This window comes from Rhagoletis pomonella, unplaced genomic scaffold (assembly GCF_013731165.1).
Source record: "Rhagoletis pomonella isolate Grant_MI unplaced genomic scaffold, Rhpom_1.0 Rhpom_scaffold_00007, whole genome shotgun sequence".
Classification (NCBI taxonomy): Eukaryota; Metazoa; Arthropoda; class Insecta; order Diptera; family Tephritidae; genus Rhagoletis; species Rhagoletis pomonella.
This window is the reverse complement of record NW_023458561.1, coordinates 45,144,589-45,163,373: the sequence shown is the minus strand read 5'-3', so window position 1 is coordinate 45,163,373 and position 18,785 is coordinate 45,144,589. Positions and strand designations below refer to the sequence as shown.

The 18,785-nt window shown below is 35.8% G+C and overlaps 2 protein-coding genes across 3 annotated transcripts; one reads left to right on the top strand and one right to left on the bottom strand.

The window, feature by feature from the left end:
• Positions 1–379: 379 nt before the first annotated feature.
• Positions 380–7,094, top strand: LOC118743861 (dynein intermediate chain 2, ciliary). The gene is made up of 11 exons (XM_036476625.1): positions 380–466; positions 2,208–2,426; positions 3,279–3,384; positions 3,456–3,701; positions 3,777–3,880; positions 3,946–4,375; positions 4,568–4,645; positions 4,720–4,785; positions 4,840–4,946; positions 5,971–6,611; positions 6,699–7,094. Exons 1-11 carry the CDS (start codon positions 380–382, stop codon positions 6,880–6,882), a joined length of 2,268 nt encoding a protein of 755 aa, XP_036332518.1. The 3' UTR covers positions 6,883–7,094.
• A 3,268-nt stretch (positions 7,095–10,362) lies between these two features.
• LOC118742901 (fukutin-related protein) lies at positions 10,363–15,133 on the bottom strand. Of its 2 annotated transcripts, XM_036475321.1 has the most exons (3): positions 13,851–15,133; positions 13,644–13,760; positions 10,363–13,575 (listed from the first exon to the last, which is right to left on the bottom strand). In XM_036475321.1, exons 1-3 carry the CDS (start codon positions 14,676–14,678, stop codon positions 12,739–12,741), a joined length of 1,782 nt encoding a protein of 593 aa, XP_036331214.1. In that variant the 5' UTR covers positions 14,679–15,133; the 3' UTR covers positions 10,363–12,738. The 2 variants fall into 2 exon arrangements, with proteins under 2 accessions (XP_036331214.1, XP_036331213.1); XM_036475320.1 differs by having other exon boundaries at positions 13,644–15,133.
• Between the last annotated feature and the right edge of the window lie 3,652 nt (positions 15,134–18,785).

Below are 18,785 nucleotides of genomic sequence, written 5' to 3'. Positions count from 1 at the left end.
TATTTACCTTTTTTTAATCGGTTAACGTATTCCATAGATATTAGAAACCCAAGTTATATTTTCAGTATAAGCTTTATTTTAACATTTTGTGGCCAATTACAGTTTTCTTAGTCGTAAAACAACATAATGTCACTATTACAATACGATCAAATGACTTTTATTTTTACCCATACAAAATCGACCCAGCCTAAGTATAGTTGAAGAATTAATTAAAGTAATAAAGAAAAATAACTCTAACTTATGCTAACTAAATTTTGCAAAAAAAAATCTTTTTATTAAAATAACAACACAAACGCTTTTAATAACAACTGTAAATATATGTACATATATGTATTTAGCGTTTTGGATTTAATTGAATCACAAAATACCGACATCTATTATGACCACCGCTGTTAACGAAAATGATGGTCAAATGGATGAGGCGAATAGTGAAGAGAGTACGCCGACAGGGCCACACATTTTGCAGGTAACTGGGATCCATAAAGAGACAAAAGGTTAGCAAAGGCCAAAGCATGTGGGCTTGTATCTATTTTTATAATGAAATGATGTAGGAGTTCACACCTTCCTGGTTATTCGATTATTATTTTATTGTTTCACAGTGTAAAAAAAAAAAATAGTGAGCCCGCGTGGCGTTAAAACAAAAAAAAATATTGAATTTAAAAAACGTAAAAAATATTGCAAATCTTAGTCCGAGTTATAAGCGACCTGAGCGCCATATTTCATCTGAAACGATGCAGCCCTTTCTGAGTGAAGAGAGGTCTCGCAAAGTGCAGGTTTTTAATTTGATCAAATTTCAAATCACCTTATACCGATAAAAAAAGAGTTCTTAATTAGATGACCTCCCATTCGAAAGAACTGTGCAAATTTAATGACTATCACAAAAAATGCTTCTGGTATAATATACATGCATATGTACTTAGTAAGATCGATATGGCTTTTCGAAGATGGTAAGCCTAATCAAAGATAAATCATAAATCTCTTTCGATTGACATCCATATCTTAATATTTCATAAAACTTGTGTATGAGTAAACTAAATTCGACTTTTCAAACAGGTGGCAACACTCTTCAAAAGTATTTTCAAACTAAAATCATCTAAAATCTCTTTCGTCTGACAATGCGATACAATTGTATTTCAATAAACTGATGAACTAAGTCAAATTTGATTGTTAAAACACGTGGCAACTCTCCTTAATAAAGGTCAGGAATAAAGAGTTTTCAAACCCCTTTCGACTGATACCAATATTTTAATAATTCATTTAAATTAGTAAATATTTTGAATTAAATTTTTTAAACCATCCATGACCTCAAAAATATTCTTGCCATTCAAACTAAAGATTTCTTAACATTCTTTCGTTTTACATCCATATTTAGATATTTCATATAACTTGTGTATAAGTTAGCTAAATTCGACATTTCAAGCACGTGGCAACCCTCTTCAAAATATTTTAAAACCACTACCTTCTAAAAACCCTTTTGTTTGTCACCCATATTGTGATACATATTTCTCTTTCCCAATTCCCCTAATTAAAATTGAATTTGATTTTAAAACAGGTGGCAACCCTTCTATAGTTAAGTTAAGAAACCAAGCTTTTCAGAACCATTTCGATTGATACCCTATTTGTAATAATTGATTTATTTTTTTAAATAATTTGAATAAAATTTTTTAAAGGGTGGCAACTCTTTTCAAAAAAGGAATACCTTATTGCGCATCTGCAGTCCAAGCCTTTTAGTTTGACACCTGATTTTGGAAAATCGAACGAACGGTGCTTTTATGAGGGCATTGGCTATTAAATATTTGAAATTTGCTTGTTCAAGAGGTGGCAACTCTTTTAGAAGAAATAAATTTGAAAATCGAGCGAACGGTGCAGATCTTTTGTCATGAACAAAAAATCCCTTCGCGCATTATGTACACATATATGACCATGCAATAACCAGGAAGATATGACTACCTGCATTACATTTTGTTTTCAATATTTTTCTTAAGCTCCATTAGAAATAAATAAATAAATTGCATGTAAGTATTCTAAAATTACATATCTTCAATTCTATAGGCGTATATATTTTGCACATATTTTTCGATAGGCTACTCAAACAATTATTTTTAGTAATTTTGAAATATATATGTTTGTTACACTTTCTTTTTTGTAATTTGGTTAGTAACAAATATTTTATACAAACATAGACTAACGCATTTAACTTCTCTTAGATTAAAACAGCTTCCAAATCTAATCTCAGAGATGGCGGCGGTGATGCAGATGACTTGGATGCATGGATTAAATCGCGGCAACTACTCAAGCCCGACGATCAATTGGAACTCACTGAGGCTGAATTGGGTGAGGAGATAACCAAAGTGCTAACACCAACCAATACAAATGTTGTGCACAATTTGGTGGTGTACAGCTTCAAGGACAGTTCCTTTGTGCAAGTAAGTGTGATGCCTTGCAATATTATTTTGTGTTGACTGCACTTTTATTAAGTGATAGTTTCGTTGAATTACAAAGATGGCTCAAAGTGGGCCCAATCGGGTACATCAAGGATTTCATTAATAAAGCTTAATAAATGTGTAGTGCTGACACCTGCAAAACAAACAAGAGTTTCCTGAAAAGGCTTGAAAAGGTGGTAGCGAAATTTCTTTTCAGGCAGTGAGCTATGAGCACTGGCAGGACTGATTACGGGGCACAATTCATGGCGACGATATATGGTGACCATCCATGGCCATTATCGACCATCCACTGTGTACATATTGTTAGGAAGGTGGCTGTAGTACAGAAAAAATTCTCTCTCGCTGTCCGGCTTTTGGCAGATTTGAACGGTACATTTTTGAGTCGGATGTTTCCAGAATGGACTACATTGCTACCACATTCTCTTTCCCTAATCAAACTGCTTAGATTCATAAAAGTGGTATGTTTGAAGAGGAGCAGTGAGTTGCCATCCCACCTGTATTTTCCCATCCTTTAAATTTTCTCCCTAGACCTTAAGTACAGTGGGAAATACTGCTTTTAAATTTTGTTTTTGGGTTTTTTTCGGTCATACACTATTCCATTCCATTCCAAGTCTTCAGATTTAGTTTTCCTCTGCAGTGCCTCCAAATCATAGCTAATATAATATAAGTATATGAGTATTAAATTAAGGAAGCATTGAGGGAACCAAAAATAATATTATGTTGGATATTTGCATTTTTTTTTTAAGGAAGTGAAAAGAGTTCTTTGAAATTGTTATTCTTAAACGTCCTTTAAGATTTCCGATGGACTTAAATACTCCTTAAAATCATTTTTAGCTACCGATAGCTGGAAACACCGTAACGCTGTTGGAAATGTATGGAAGTGCCTTACATATAGATTCAGAAGAGGCAAAAATACAAATGGAGGAGATGGGCGAAATTGGTACAAATGTTTACCTGCATACATACAATCTATGGTATTAGGTATTTCATTTCCAATAAAAATTTTTCTAGGCTACCCATTACCCACAACTGCCGATGCTTTCGCCAACGAGGAAGAGATGCAACAACCACCACCGAAGGGAGAGGAAGATGAAGAGGAGGAGGGTGAGGAGAAGGCAGGAACGCAACCAACAAAGGAAGTTGAAGAAGAAATGGGTGATGAAGAGGCCGAAGCAGAAGGTGAAGAGGAAGAGGCTGTTGAAGAAGGAGGCGCAGAAGCTGAAGCAGCAACAGCCGACGATGGTGGAGGGCCTGCAGGTAAAACAAAGAATTAGAAAAAAAATATGTTGTTGGAATTTAAACCATTAAAAACGATTTAACTGTATCCTGCAGAGGCACCAGCAACAGCGCCAGCACCAGGTGGTCGTAAACGAAAATTATTAAATCAATTTAATTTTTGTGAGCGTTCTGCGCTGACCTACACTAATCCAAGAAGGGTGAGCATTATTTCTTGTAATTTTCTGAATATTTTTAAGCTTTAAGTGCTTTCAAAATAATTTAGAATGTCGATACACAAACCATACCGCCACCACGTTCCCAATATGGCGCCAATGTATTGCAATGGAATATTTACGATAGCTATGCGGAGGACTTTGAACAACAGCAAAAAGAGAAGGAAAAGAAAGACGAGAAGAAACAACGGAAAGATGTTGCATTGAAAAAATTGGATAAGGCGGCACAGGCTGAGGTGCTCAATAAGAAATATCTCAAGGCGTGGCAGATTTTAGAACGTATGATTAACCAAAATATCTATGAAGACATTGCCAACGATTATCGTTACTGGGAAGATCCAGCTGATGAATTCAGAGAGCAGGAGGGCACGCTGCTGCCGCTTTGGAAATTCAACTATGATCGCATACGTAAATTGAGCATTACCGATCTGCTGTTCAATCCGAAGTACTACGATCTATTTGCAGTTTGTTATGGTTCGCGTATGTATGACGAAAAGAAAATACTAACAATCAAATTTACAAAAAATATAGAAGACCTTAACTGCTTTATATATCGAAAATTTTTATGCGAATTTCACTCTACAAAGCTCTTTAAAGTTATTTCATTTTTTTATGAATAAGGCCATTAGAATTTATTGACAGAAGACAACTTTTGTTTTTTTTTACCCACAGATGAGTTCATGAAACAACCGAATGAGGGCGCCATTTGCTTTTTCACAGTCAAGAATCCATCTTATCCAGATTATATAAGTACCTGTCGTATTTATATTAAGCATTTTATATGCGCTTACAAAGTTTTTTTTTAATTATTTTCAATTCTGCAGTATCGACCGAGAGTGGTGTCATGTGTTGCGATATACATCCGACTTATCCGTTTTTAGTGGCAATCGGTGCGTTGACCGCATATCGATTTTCTAAATGTTTTAATTTTAATTTATATGTAGGGATGTACGATGGCAGTGTGGCAGTATACAACTTGAGAGAAAACTACGAAAAACCACTGTACTTATCTGTGGGCGTTCACAATAAACATGCAGAATGCGCGTGGGAGGTACGTAGTATTTGAAATAAATAAACATGTCTAAATTACTCGGCTTGACAATATTTATTATTATAAGCGGTTGCCCTCCTTTTGCCCATTGGCACGTGTGGTTTACGTGCGGCATGACGTGCGGAACTTTACTTAAATTTTTGCCCCGAACCACGAAAGACAGGAATTTGTTTAGGGTAAAGGAGCTGGTAGTATTGCTCAACGGGCTCGCTGAAATCCGACTAATTCTTCGGCGGCGGTACTTAATGAGCGGGAAATGTGGTTCCACTGCTCGCATATGTCGGTTTGTTGAACAGTGCTCTCTAAGATCAGGTTTGAGAGGCGAGTAGCGAAAGCGCTTTCCGACGTTAATCGTTCCTCGCATATTTGGGCGCACATTTTTTTGCTGCACAACGGCGGGTGGTATCTTGGCTGCAACAAGATAGTGGTCGGAGTCGATGTTTGAGCCTCGGAGTGTACGTACATCCAAAACACTGGAAGCATGCCTTCCGTCTATCACAACCTGATCAATTTGGTTTCTCGTTTTTCGATCCGGAGACAGCACGTAGCTTGATGAATCTTTTTATGCTTGAACCCAGTACTGCATACTACCATGTTTCAGGCCCCGACGAAGTCGATCAGCCTCAGTCCGTTGTCGGACGTTTCGTCGTGGAAGCTGAATTTTCCGCCGGTGCTTCCAAATATCCCTTCCCGAAATATATAGTTAACTGTAAATTTCGATTTAACTCGTTACTGTGAAAATGACCCTAAACATGTACACACAGTCTAACGATTGGAAGTGCGCACCTCTAACCACTCAGCCACAGCAGCCGACCTATCCTAACCTAAATAAATAAAATCTGACCATGTTTCAAACAGTAGGTCACCTAAATCAGGTTCTACTCTTAAATTTTCTAAATTTTAGTGTAAGCGACCACAACACACCATCGACTCTTCGCTAATTGAGCTAATAAAAAAATGCGGTGCTACAACCCATAAATACATATATACATACAAAATCTTCTCCTGGTTTCTTGCATTTCAGATTAAATGGGGTCCCGACATGGCGGATGGTGAAATCAATTTCTATTCTGTCTCCACTGATGGTCGTGTCTTCAATTGGGTACTAATGCAAAATGATTTCATGATCACTACAATAACAACACTCTTCCTCACCAATGGCATTGTCGAGGGGCCCGATGGCACTGAAGTGCAGTTGCGTAGCTGTGGCGCTTGCATGAAATTCCATCCGACAAATCCTGAAATCTATCTGATCGGCACCGAGGAGGGTTTGATCTACAAATGCAGCATAGCGTACAGTTCAAAATATTTGATGACCTATAATGCACATCATCTCACTGTCTATCGCATCGATTTCAATCGCTTCAATTCGAATATATTCATTTCGTGTAGCGGTGATTGGCGCGTCAAAGTGTGGGAAGATATGCGACCCGAGCCACTGTTCATATTCGATTTGGGCTCCTCTGTGGGCGATGTAAAGTGGGCACCATTCTCGAGTACCGTCTTTGCGGCTTGCACCACTGAGGGCAAGGTGTTCGTCTTCGATTTGAATGTGAACAAATATAAGCCGATTTGTGTGCAAGCGGTGGTGCCGAAGAGAAAGAATAAATTGACGCGACTCGCTTTCAATGAGAATTTACCATTCATTATTGTCGGCGATGACAAGTAAGTGTGAAAAGAGAAATCTATATACATATCTGCTATCTAACCGTTTGAAAAATTTGTGTTTTTACATATTTATTTCGATTACAGGAGTACGGTTACTTCTTTGAAATTATCACCCAATTTGCGGCTAATGGTTAAACCGCCTAAAAAGCAGCAATATCTGGATCAAAATACGCTGCAGGTACAAAAGTTGGACAAATTGCTGTCGCTGGTGCGCGAGTTGCCCAGCGATATGGTGGTGCCGGACACACCTACAACGACGAAGAGTTAAAGTAAGAGAGCGTGCTGTGCAGTTATTTCATTTTATTTATAAATACCTTAGTTTCTTTTAGTTATTCAAAAACTTTAGATACATATTCTTTAAAATTTCTTGCCGAGTCAAAGAAATTCCTTACGAAACCTTTGTACTGATCTATTTTACATACATACATACCTGTGTTTACAAAATAGGAATAACTTAAAATTTTGTTCACAAATAAAACAAATAAGCTGTGCTTTTTTAGAAATCAAATAATTTATTTTTTATTAATTTGTGTTTGTGTAAATTTTTAATATTTATTATTTAGAGGTGAGCATTACAGTTTGACACTGAAATTTATTTTATTCGAATATTCTGCTGTATGGAGATCTAACGGCATGTATTCATATACAAATGTTAAGAGTGTTTGTTTATACATATTTACTTGCTATTTATTTGCTCGGTAATACATATGGGTCATTCTATGCAAAATTTACACCTCAATATTATTGAGTTGGTGTGAAATATTTTTTTTTCGAAAAAAAGAGACGAGCATTTTTTTATTTTATCATCATTATTTGATATTCGGAAATCTGGAAAAAATTCCGAAATTTTGAACTCACCAAGAACATTTTTGTTTTATTTTCTGTAATTAATTAACTATTTGTCTGAAAAAAATCAGTTAAGTAATCAAAATGTGCGTAACTACCCCAACTTTGCATTAGAGTGTGAGATAAATTTAAATAAATAATAAATAAAATAAAAAATTTTATTTTTTTAATCTTTTTTTTATTAATTATAAACTGTTGCATTTTTTTTTTCAATCTAAATATGTAGTTGTAAAACTTTATGGAGTACGTTGAAATAGTTTATTAACTGCAAGAAAATTTAAAAAAATATACTTATTTGTGAGTTACGAATTTCGGAATTTTTTTTTTCGATATTTTCGTATATCTTGATGAAATAAAAAATAGGTGTCTTCTATTTTTCGTTAAAGGATGTAAAAAAAAAAAATATATTTCACACCAAAAAAAGTATTGAGTTGTAAATTTTGTATGGAATGACCCATAGGTATCTACGTTCATACATATGATTTTATATACACTTATATTTCATAATTTTTAATAAATTTGTGTATGAATGTTGTAAGTGTTGTATTTTTAACAATGTAGTGCATATGTAAACATCGAACTAAGTTTCATTACATTTATAGAACTTCTTCGAATCAAAAATATATCAAGAGCATTAAAAAACATTAAAAATATGCTTAGTTTTAACTTATTAATTTTAGAAAATCAACAACTTTATATTTTTCTTGGATATATGCATTTTCTTAAATGCTGTCAGTTAATGTTTATAAATAGTTAGCAAAACAAAATCCTTGAAGCCGTAGCGCGGAGTACAAGTTTACATGCAGTACAGTTATCACATATGTTATGAATGTTATGAGTATCTATTTATGTCTGTAGTAGTTATGACGCCTCTACATGTATGTATATGCTTTTATGACTAATATGTATATTGGAGTGGTCCTGAAAATATAAACATCTGCTGTTCTAGTTTTTATTCCGAAATCAGAAAAAAAATTGCGTAAAATGTCGAATGAAATTTCGAAGTTTAACTTCAGAATCGTTATAATTTGGCTCTCAAAGGACCTAGAGTGTTCTACCTCAAATGAAAGGTCTTGAATAGCATTAAAATGCACTTGTTGTTCGAGTAAAATTGCATGCAAATAAAAAACGATGCAATAAATAATGCATTCTTAAAAATATACCTCTGTTTTTTATCAATAAATATTTAGAGGTTATATTTTTTCGATGTAGAAAAATCGTATGGTGTGGGGGCATTACTGTTGTTATTGGTTGTTGTGATTGACTTTACATAATTTTTAAAAATTAAATTTTAGTAGGTTGATTTAAAAAATTTTATTTTTGCTGGCCTTGCTAGGCCTTTGCTTCCTTATAAAAGAAATTGTCGAGCATAAATTATAAGAAAGAAAATGCACAACACTGTCAGCAAAAAAAAAATTATTAAAAAACAGAGCGATGTCTTAAAATTTGCACTTTAATCTACTAAAATTAAAAGGGGCTAGAAAACTGCGTACCTAAAAAAATGTTTGAAATTTTTGGGCATATGTACTTGTCAAAGTTTGTTGAATTTTTGTACGAAGTTTTAAATGTGGATTTATGTGGTGCTGGTTATGTAATGGGCCAGACTTTTATACAAAAAATATAACATTAAATAAACAAAAGAAAAAATAGAAAAATCTTGTCCAAATTTCTCTTAAATTAATCAGCTAAAAACAAGGGCATATAAAAAAGTGGAAATCCTATTCGAAAAAATAAACCCTACTTTCACATCTGTTAGCCAATCCTCTTCGTTTGGCGCCTTATATTTGAAAATGGGGCGAATGGTGTAAATATCATAATTTTATAAGCAGATGGCAACCCTATTAAAAAATATAAGCTTACTACATACATATAACCAGCTTATATCTAGAGGCCAAGGCTCATTTTGGAAAATCGAATGAATTGTCTTCGCAATCATTCACTTATGAACGAGAACGACAGCAGTGAACCTTCGCGAACGTATCGATGCAACTTACATATAGTAGCTACATATAGGAATGCACGCTATTTGGTCCTCCAATACATACACGTACGAACAACAGCGGAAATTTTTTCTAACTAACATTCGGGAACGCGAACGATCTGGACATATTTTATGCTTCTCGTACGCGAACGAGAATCAATAGAGAATATTGGTACGTTCACGTTCGCGTACAAAGGTGAGTGAATATTTCCGAACCCTGACATTAGCTTTCAAAACCATTTTGTTTCATATAAGAATGCTGCTTTTGTCGAAAAGGCTACGATTATTCGCATGGAGTATTCAAAAAGCACACTCTGCATTTGTAAACAATATATAATATAATAAAATAAAATGTCTATCAAACTTGGGTGTAAAAAATTTTTGATTCTTATATACAAATGTTGGGGAGCGGACCGCGTTTTTCTGCCGGAAAGACCAATAAAGATCATTTTAATTTCATTGCTAATTTGCAATACTCGTATTTCATTTGTTGCAACAAAAAAATTAATGGCTCGCTATTTCTACTCTGCGGTGGCAATTAAAGTTTGCTGCATAATTTATATAAATATCTGGTGTTCTCTAAAATTTTGCTTAAATAAAATTAGCTACTATTTACTATGTATATTCATGTTGGATATTATTATTAGTTTCTATTGAAATGTATACTCATATTTTGTTTGCTATCTTAACAACTTGATTTAGTTTGATCTTATTTATATTTATCTCTTTTGTATGTTGAATTTAAACGACGTGCACGTCTTACATCACTAAACACTATTTTATTTTTTTATGAAATCTTTATGTTTAATTATATTTTTGATTGGTATTTTAATAAAAATATGTAGTTAGTATTAAAGAAAAAAAATCGGTTTGTTTTAGTTAAATTTTTTAGTTTCAAACAAAATAAATTTTGAACTGTCACCACTTTGAAAAATGTTTTATGTTTTAAATTGTAAGTTGCTGTTTAATTTTATTTCCCTATATGTGGCTTGTCGGTCGAAATATTTGGTTTGGCTTTTGATTTAAGCAATGTATGTATGTATATGCATATATAAATTAATTTATGCTCTCTAGTTACGTGTTATATACAATTCCAGCTAGTTTCTATTCTAATCGTCCTCTGCAAGGCTGAAAATCTAATCATTTGTCGTTTTTATTTATTCAAAACTCTTGGGCCTCGTATCCTCCTCAAATGTAGTGAAAGTCTTATGGCCACATTTCAAGAATGCTCAGAAGTGAAAACAGGATATATACTTTAGGCAATTCAAAGACAAAACATTTATTTGTGAAATAACCAAAAAAGTATGAATAATTTTTAAATTGACAAAATTGCATCCCTAGTTTTTAATGGCAAAAAAATGTATGTCAAGTTTTTTATATATCACAACTTTTTGACGTTTTATTTCTTCCCGTCTTTTATCAATAAAAGGTAAATTTCCCAAGTCCACAAAAAAAGAGAAAATTCTAAAATGCCAAAATAATACGAAATTTTTAATGAACATCGAATGCTCCCGATTCGTATGGAGGGTTGATTTGCTTTAAACACGCAAAATGTTGTATTCAAAGTTTCGCAAAATATTTGAAGAAAACGGTTATAAGCAGTTATTTTGCTCTCCTATAACATTCAAAAAAAAGTGGACTGAGCAACTTTTCACTCTAAGCTAAAGATATCCAGTTTTTAAATGACTCGAAGTTTATGTCCAGAATCTAAATTTCCAAAAAAATTTGTTTAGTTTTTAAATTATCAAAAATCTGTTCCCAGTTTTGAATGAACACAATTTTATTTCTATATTGTAAATTACCAAAAAAGTTATTTCTAGATGTTAAAGTAACAAACATTTATATTCCATAAATTTATGTATATCCACTTTTGAAATTACCATAAATGCATCTCTAGTTTTTAAATGAACAAAAATGCATAACACTTTTATGTGACCAAATTTATGGCCACTTTTTTAACGACCAAAAATGTGTGGCCAGTTTCGAAGTTAACAAAAATGTATCTGGATTTTTTTAACGACCAAAAATTAATGACACAATTTCTACCAAAATTTTTTTAATTACCAAAATATATGTATGTTCCGTTTATGCACAGTTTTTAAATTACCAGTGCCCAGTTTTATGTGACCAAAATTGTATGTCCACATTTTGAATTATCAAAAACTTATCTACATTTTTCAGAGTGCCAAGACTCCGCTGCTTTTATATTACCAAAAAAATAAGTCGGGTTTCTTAAACTACCAAAGATTCAATCAACTTTTTGCGTTCAATGGTATTTAAACTACCAGAATTTATATCCCGTTATAAAATTCTCAAAATTTATGTATTGTGCTTAGGTTACTCAAAAACCTATGGCCAATTTTAAATTACCATAAATTTATAACCAGTTTTGAAATTACCAAAAAAAATTTAAGTCCGGTTTTTAAATGGGCAATAATTTATGACCAGTTTTTATGTATCAAGAATTTATGCCCACTTTTTTAATAATCAAAACTTTTTGTCCTGTTATGAAATTACCAAAAACTTATTTCTAGTTTTTAAACCACCTGTAATGAATGCTAAAAGTAGATAAAGAAAAATTCAACTACCAAAAATTGCAAAAAAAAATTTAAAATCCCAAAATATATCTATGTACCGTTTTACAAACTTATCTCTAACTTTTTTAACGGCAAAAATAAATGTCAAAATTTAAATGACCATAAATTAAACTACCAAAATCAAAATTACCGACATAAATGTATGCCCAGCTTTTAAGTTTACAAATGAATAAAAATTTATGTCTAGTTTACAAATTATGTACATATATCCCGTTCCCTAAAGTTATAACCAGAATTAAGACCGCTAAAAATGTATAACCAGTTTTAAAATACCATACATTTTTGAATAATGAAAATTTATGTCCAATTTTTATATATGATCATATCTCAAAATTTTATGGCCAATTTTAAACTCACCAAAAATCATACATATTTAATCTTCATATAACCAAAAACATATGCCCAATTTTAAGTGAGCGAAGATTTTTGTCCAGCTTCTAAATTACCAAAAAATTATGTACAGTTTTCAGAGTGCCAAAAAACTATGTGATGCTTTCGGATAACCAAAAAAATATGTCGGATTTTTGTTTAAATTACCAAAAATTATATCCAGTTTTTAGGTTCAAGCACTCATTTTGTTGTATCAATGCATTTTCCTACCACATTGGTCCTTCTTTCTTTCTTCAATCCCTTTTTAAAATACTTTTTTTTTTTATAGACTAACATTGCTCCATTAACTGGACCCACGGCCTCATACACTCTATTTCACATTTTTGAAATCCAAAAACTCGCGCACATTATTGGGGCACATGACATTTTTACCCAGAAAGAGCACCGTGGACATTGGATGCAGGTAGTCTGCGGAGAACTCTTTTGCTTTCCAGCCAAAAAATCCACTTGGCCTCACTTCATTGCCGTTAATTTCGAACGGCAGCAGATTCACGCCAATCTGATTAATTTTTGAAAATTGTACTTTAAAGTAATGTCCATCGGTCGCCTTGATCCAATAAAAGCCCTCATTGTCCACATATGGTTTATTTTGGGACTTCTTCATAGCATTCGAACGTTCTAGATCGTTTACATTGAAACTAATATCGATTTCGTACGCATCCGGATGCAAACGATTCGTTTCGATAGCTGTCTTCAAAGCTTGGTTATCCAACCAGTAGCGGATGCCGACATTTTCGAATTCTTCGAGCACATGATTGAATGTGGTCTTGAGTTTGTCAAGGCAACACGGTGGCGTATGCTTGTTCAAATAAATGTAGAAGGGTTGATTATTGTAAACCGTACCCACGCAAGACTTTGTCGTGCGTTCACAACCGATTAAATCGATTTCGGTCACCAGCGGTAAGCTGAAGTTCGAAGAAGAGAATTGTGTGTCGAGCACAAGACTGTGATGTGGGCCACCACCACCGCCTTCTTTTTGATCCGTTTTCGAGATCACCTTATGTGAACGACGAATAATCCGTTTGATTTGCAGCTTCTTGTACAAGTCCTTGAATTGACGGCGGCGAATTTCGGTGCGGCGCTGTTTCGTGTGATACGAAGCAAAAAGGCGACGACCATCTTGGAAAGATTGTGGAAAGACCGTTTTCTGTAAGTTGAAATAAGCAGCTGGTTAAGGTGCTGTTTAAGGAACTTTTTGTGTGCAAAGCTACTTACGGATATGCCTGCCAGTTTTGCCTGTATATAAAACATTTCGGGAAATGGCGAGGCAAACGGATCCGGCAGCTCTTTGAGTACGCCAACATCAACGAGAATAGCATGCTTTTGCAAATACTGTGTAAGAAAAAAGGGAGAGTTTAAAGCGAGATAGAGAGAGAGAGAGAGGGTTTCATAGCTTGCGGCGGCATAATCTTTGTCACCTACCAAATCACACTTGTCACTGCTATTAACCGCCACATATTGTATAGTCCAATTGGGTAGATCCAAATTTATTTGTGTGCAACTACTGAACGACTTCATATTTCCAGCGAATGGCACTATCACTATGCGCTTTACCGTCTCTTCAGGACCGACAGGTGGTACCAAGGCGCGCGCCTCCTGCTGGTGCTTGGCTTCGCCCGCTCTAAGCGGCGCTCTTGCCGCTATGCCAGCTCCCAGTGGCATAGCCGAATTAATTTCACGCAAGATCTTCTGCAGCAAATTCTTGCTGGTTAAGCGCACGCTATCCGGCAGGAATAGCACATACTTAGTGTGTATCGCTGCAAGCGCATTCAACTGCTCGGGCGTTTTTTGCACATCAAAGCCGAGATTGATAAAACGAACGGTATTCTCCTCACCGCTGGCAGTAATATTGCGTTCATACGAAACTGGCGGATAGGGCGCGCCCTCCAATAATACTAATACTGACAAATTGGGCACAATGTCGAGCAGATTGTCAATGGATGCTTTCAGATCGTTTTCGAAATTGTAAAAACTACGAAAAACGATAGTGATAGACTTGCGTATGTGTTTGTTGGCGTTCTTCAGTTTATCACGCGGTGATTTACCGGCGCGCCCGGACGCAGCACTGCCGGCGCCCATTAGCTCATTGTTAGCGGCAGCTGCGCGCTCGGCTGCGTCTGATGGTAGCATGAGTGTGGATGCAAGACTCTTCCAAATCGTCGATTTCCAGGAGTAGTAGAAAAGTATCAGATTGGCTATGACCACTAAGGTTACTATGAGCTTCGCGTGGCGGATGCGCATCACTTTCATGTTGCAACGGTGGGTGTTTGCGAGTTTTGCGAGTGGTTAGAATTCTCTAAACAAAATAAAATATATTCCTATGTGTCACATGCGCCCACTTCAAACCGAGGTCAACTTTAATTTAAGTGGCAACCAAGGTTGCTGTGCAAGTCTGCGGCGGACATTCGAGCCTTAACACACATAATTTTGCTACGAATTTCACGATGTTGCTTCAATATGTATGCATGTACGTTTGTATGTATCCAATATTTAGAACATTCACTAACTACAAATCCATTAAAGTTTCTAGCTCTAAACTAAACTGTATGAGTATTCAACACATTTCCTATTCGGGTAACACTCGCTTTACAAAGTTCATTGACTACGTTTTTATTTACTTGGTGCTACATTTATTTACTAATCATTTGCTAGTTAAATTCAACACAAAACTTACTCGCACTACATATTTTCACACTATGTATATTCAGTTTCTCATTTGACAGGAAACACACATGATGCAAGGATAACGGAATGACAGCTGCTTAGAGGAACGTGCAAAAAAGTTATTTATTGTTATAAACAATGGACATAAGTAGCATAACAGCAGAGCAATAAAATACTGTGTAAATGACAGGACGAAAAGAAACCCAGTATTAAAAGCGTGCTTTAACAAGCTTTAAGCTTAAAGTTGCTGCTGAAGTTTTAAGGATACGCAAGGGATGCTACATAGTGGAGGATGTATTCAATGCGCATATATATGTATGTACATATTTCATATATACTATCCGTAAGTATGTATTTACATGAGCCGTACCACCTTACAAGCAAACAAAAAAGGTTCTTCGTGCACCCCTTGGTCTACAGTACTTTTGCAAGGCAATTTCAAAACTTTTTTTGCCGAACCTAAAGGTTGCCTTTTTACATATTGCGGTGACACCGACATTCGGCAATAACATTTTTTTTAATAGTTATACATACTAGTATATTCGAAATACTTCCTAAGCAAAAGTTTAATGATTTAGGGTTAACGCTAATTTACTGACATTGGGGTGTGATGTTGGGGTGGTAACCACTGAAATCTGGTGGGTAAGTACTAGAACGGGAGCAAACAAAATTTTCTGCCCGAGACAAACTCATCGATATACCGTAAATTGATATCCGACTTTAAATCCTGAATATCTGACGCGAAATGTAAGAAGACGGCTCCTATGTTCGACAGAGAAACAAACATTTTTTTTTTTAAATTACCTTGCAAAAATCCGTCAGATGCGAAAATATTTATTAGTTGCTTGCTGAAACGTAGATAGAAAGATATTTAATAGAGGTATGCCCTGCGGCCAAGAGTTCTATCTAGAGTACCTCATCTAATCCTAGAGAACCCAAAAATTTAAGGAAATCCCCAGGAGTTAGCGATTGTATTAGTTCGTCACTTGACCAGAATTGGCCGAGGTACCTCTCCCGTCTTCTCGTGACATCTTAGTCTACAGTGATGCGTTAGAAATCCTCTTATTATCCTTAACTTTCCTTTGGAGAGATTGTTACACCTGTGTTGATTCCTTAGCCCGTCCTTTCTTTTCTGAACTCTTCCTTGATTGTGCTAGGTCCAATCGCTAGGAAGGGCTCAGGTCCTATAGGCGGCGAGGCGGCTGCCATTCTAGCTAGTCGGTCCGGTTCCTCGTTGCCCGCAACTCCTATGTGACCTGGTACCCGAGTTAATTGGATGTAATTGTACTCCGCCAGGCTATCGAGCTTATCAATGCACTCAAGAACCAAGGCTCAATATTAAAATTCTCATTACGGTAATTTCTACGTAGGTTAATCCCTGTACACAGACTGATGGCATAGACCTCCGCTTGAAAGATACTCGGGTATGCCCCTATGGGTACCGAGAGCTGTAGCCTTGGTCCGTGGACGCGCCTGGCCCAATGTCTTCCGAAGACTTTAAGCCATCTGCGTGCCATTGCAACGAGCTCCATTGCAAATGCCTCTCCATGAGAGAGGTGCTCCAAGTCGACTTGGTGCAAAGCTCTATTTTGAAATTCCTGTCAAAGTTAACCACCTTAGGCTTATCTATGTTCCTTATTAATAGGGTGTTTCCTCTGCCAAAGCCTTCTCTCGCGAAATTTAGTAGAGTTTGCTTTGCAGCCTGTTCTATGGTAAGGTCCAGCGGCTCGAGTTCTAGAATCACCTCCAGCGCTGCCGTGGGACATGTGCGCATTGCCCCCGTAATGCATGCACATGCTAGACGTTGAAGCTTGGTGAAGGATTGCCTTACCGTGGTAAGGCTGGTTCTCGAGACCCAAGCCGCTGCCCCATAAGTGATTATTGGTCCAACTATTATGGTATACATCCACCTCAGGATTTTGGGACTACAGCCCCAGGTCTTCCCTTGCAGACGTTTGCATATAATTAGTGCCCTCGTAGATTTGGAAGTGACTGCGTCAACACACCTTGCGTCAACACATCCCTGCAGGTACTACTACAAGTCATTAAACCATCCAATTGCCATTTTAAGTTTTACAAGAACTTTCGGTTCGCATTCCTTTTCTTCAGCATCTTAACCTCATCGCAATCATGTAATTCTATATCTATCTTCTTTTTTTAAATAATGCTTATCTCTCCTCCTCTTTTGCCGGTGCCGTTCAATTGTCACCCGTATCGCCATTAGCTGCAGGGTGGCTTAGGATGCCGCATATTTCTCTGCAGTAGCGGCGTGGCACTCTGCGTCACACAAATTGTTCCTGTGTGGGTGGAAATAACCAACCGCCTCTTCCGCAGTGGTATGAAGAGATTGAAGGATGAAATCCCACTGCTCATTTATATCCGGGTGATGAAATGTTGCTTGTTTACGCAGGAAGGAGAGACGATTACGAAGCTTCTCCGCTCTTCGTTGTCTTTTCGACTTCTAACCTTCGTAGCGCTGCGTGTTGTGGGTTCTTCAGAATTTTTAGGGCCGTTATGCCATTTTTGCTAATCACTATTTTAACATCATGTGCAGTATTTGTACGCTTTTCCAAAGCCTTCATAAAAATGCTCTTTGGTCTCAGCGTTCTTCTCCTACATAGTTTTTCGATGCTATATATTCCCTTGATATTTACTCGATATCACATGGCACCCATCTGTAGATATCAGTGGAGTGGATACCGAACAACTTAATAGTGATTGTGGATCAAAACTTAAATGCTTTTTAGAAATTTCTTAGCGCAATAGCACATTTGTGATTTGGATTTTAAGAAAACCTCAGAAGCCAATTCGAAAAAACGGGATTACGAGAATAATGTCTAGAACAAACTGCTTAGAGTAGCTAAACGTAGTCCTCGAAAGGGAAAACACTTTTGTTTTAAATATATCACACCATAAACATTTATTGGCACATTTTTTTCTGCCTAATACCAGTCAAAAATACATGTACAGAAATTCTTATTTAAAAATATACATATAAAATATTTATTATATCATCACGTTTAAAACATATATATATTTTCATATACATACACATATATACATATACATAATAATAATAATAGATTGGCGCTTACACATATGTTAGTGTTTGGCCAAGCTTCTCCTCCAATTTGTGGCGTGCGCCTTGATGTTGTCAGACAAGGCGGAGGGACCTACAGTTTTACGCCGACTCCGAACGGCGATTGTATTTTTATGAGAAGCTGTTTTTCCTGGCCGAAATACACTCGGAGGTTTGCCATTGCCTGCCGAGGGACGACCGCTGTTAAGAAAAAACCTTTTTCTATATTTTTTGCTATGTTGCTTTGACCAGGGCTTGAACCCAGGTGCTGGTGAGTGAAAGCGCGCACTGCTTACCACTACGCCACAGCGGCCGACATACATATGTATATAACCTGAATTTTATTTCAATATAAAACTCGGAAATTTTGCATAATCAGCCAGTAGCAGCCGCCGGTCTAAGATACCATTTAAAATGTTCGAGCTCTGATTCCGTACTTTCTGATTCGCGTATGCGATCTATGTTTCAGAAAATTTATTAATATTACTATAAATTATGCGTACTTTTTTATTAAAAAAAATTTATGAAATAAAATCGTTAACATTTTTTTTTTTGTTTTTACAAGTTATGCGGTGTTTGAAGCCGTTTTTACAGCATTTTGACTACAAGAAAAT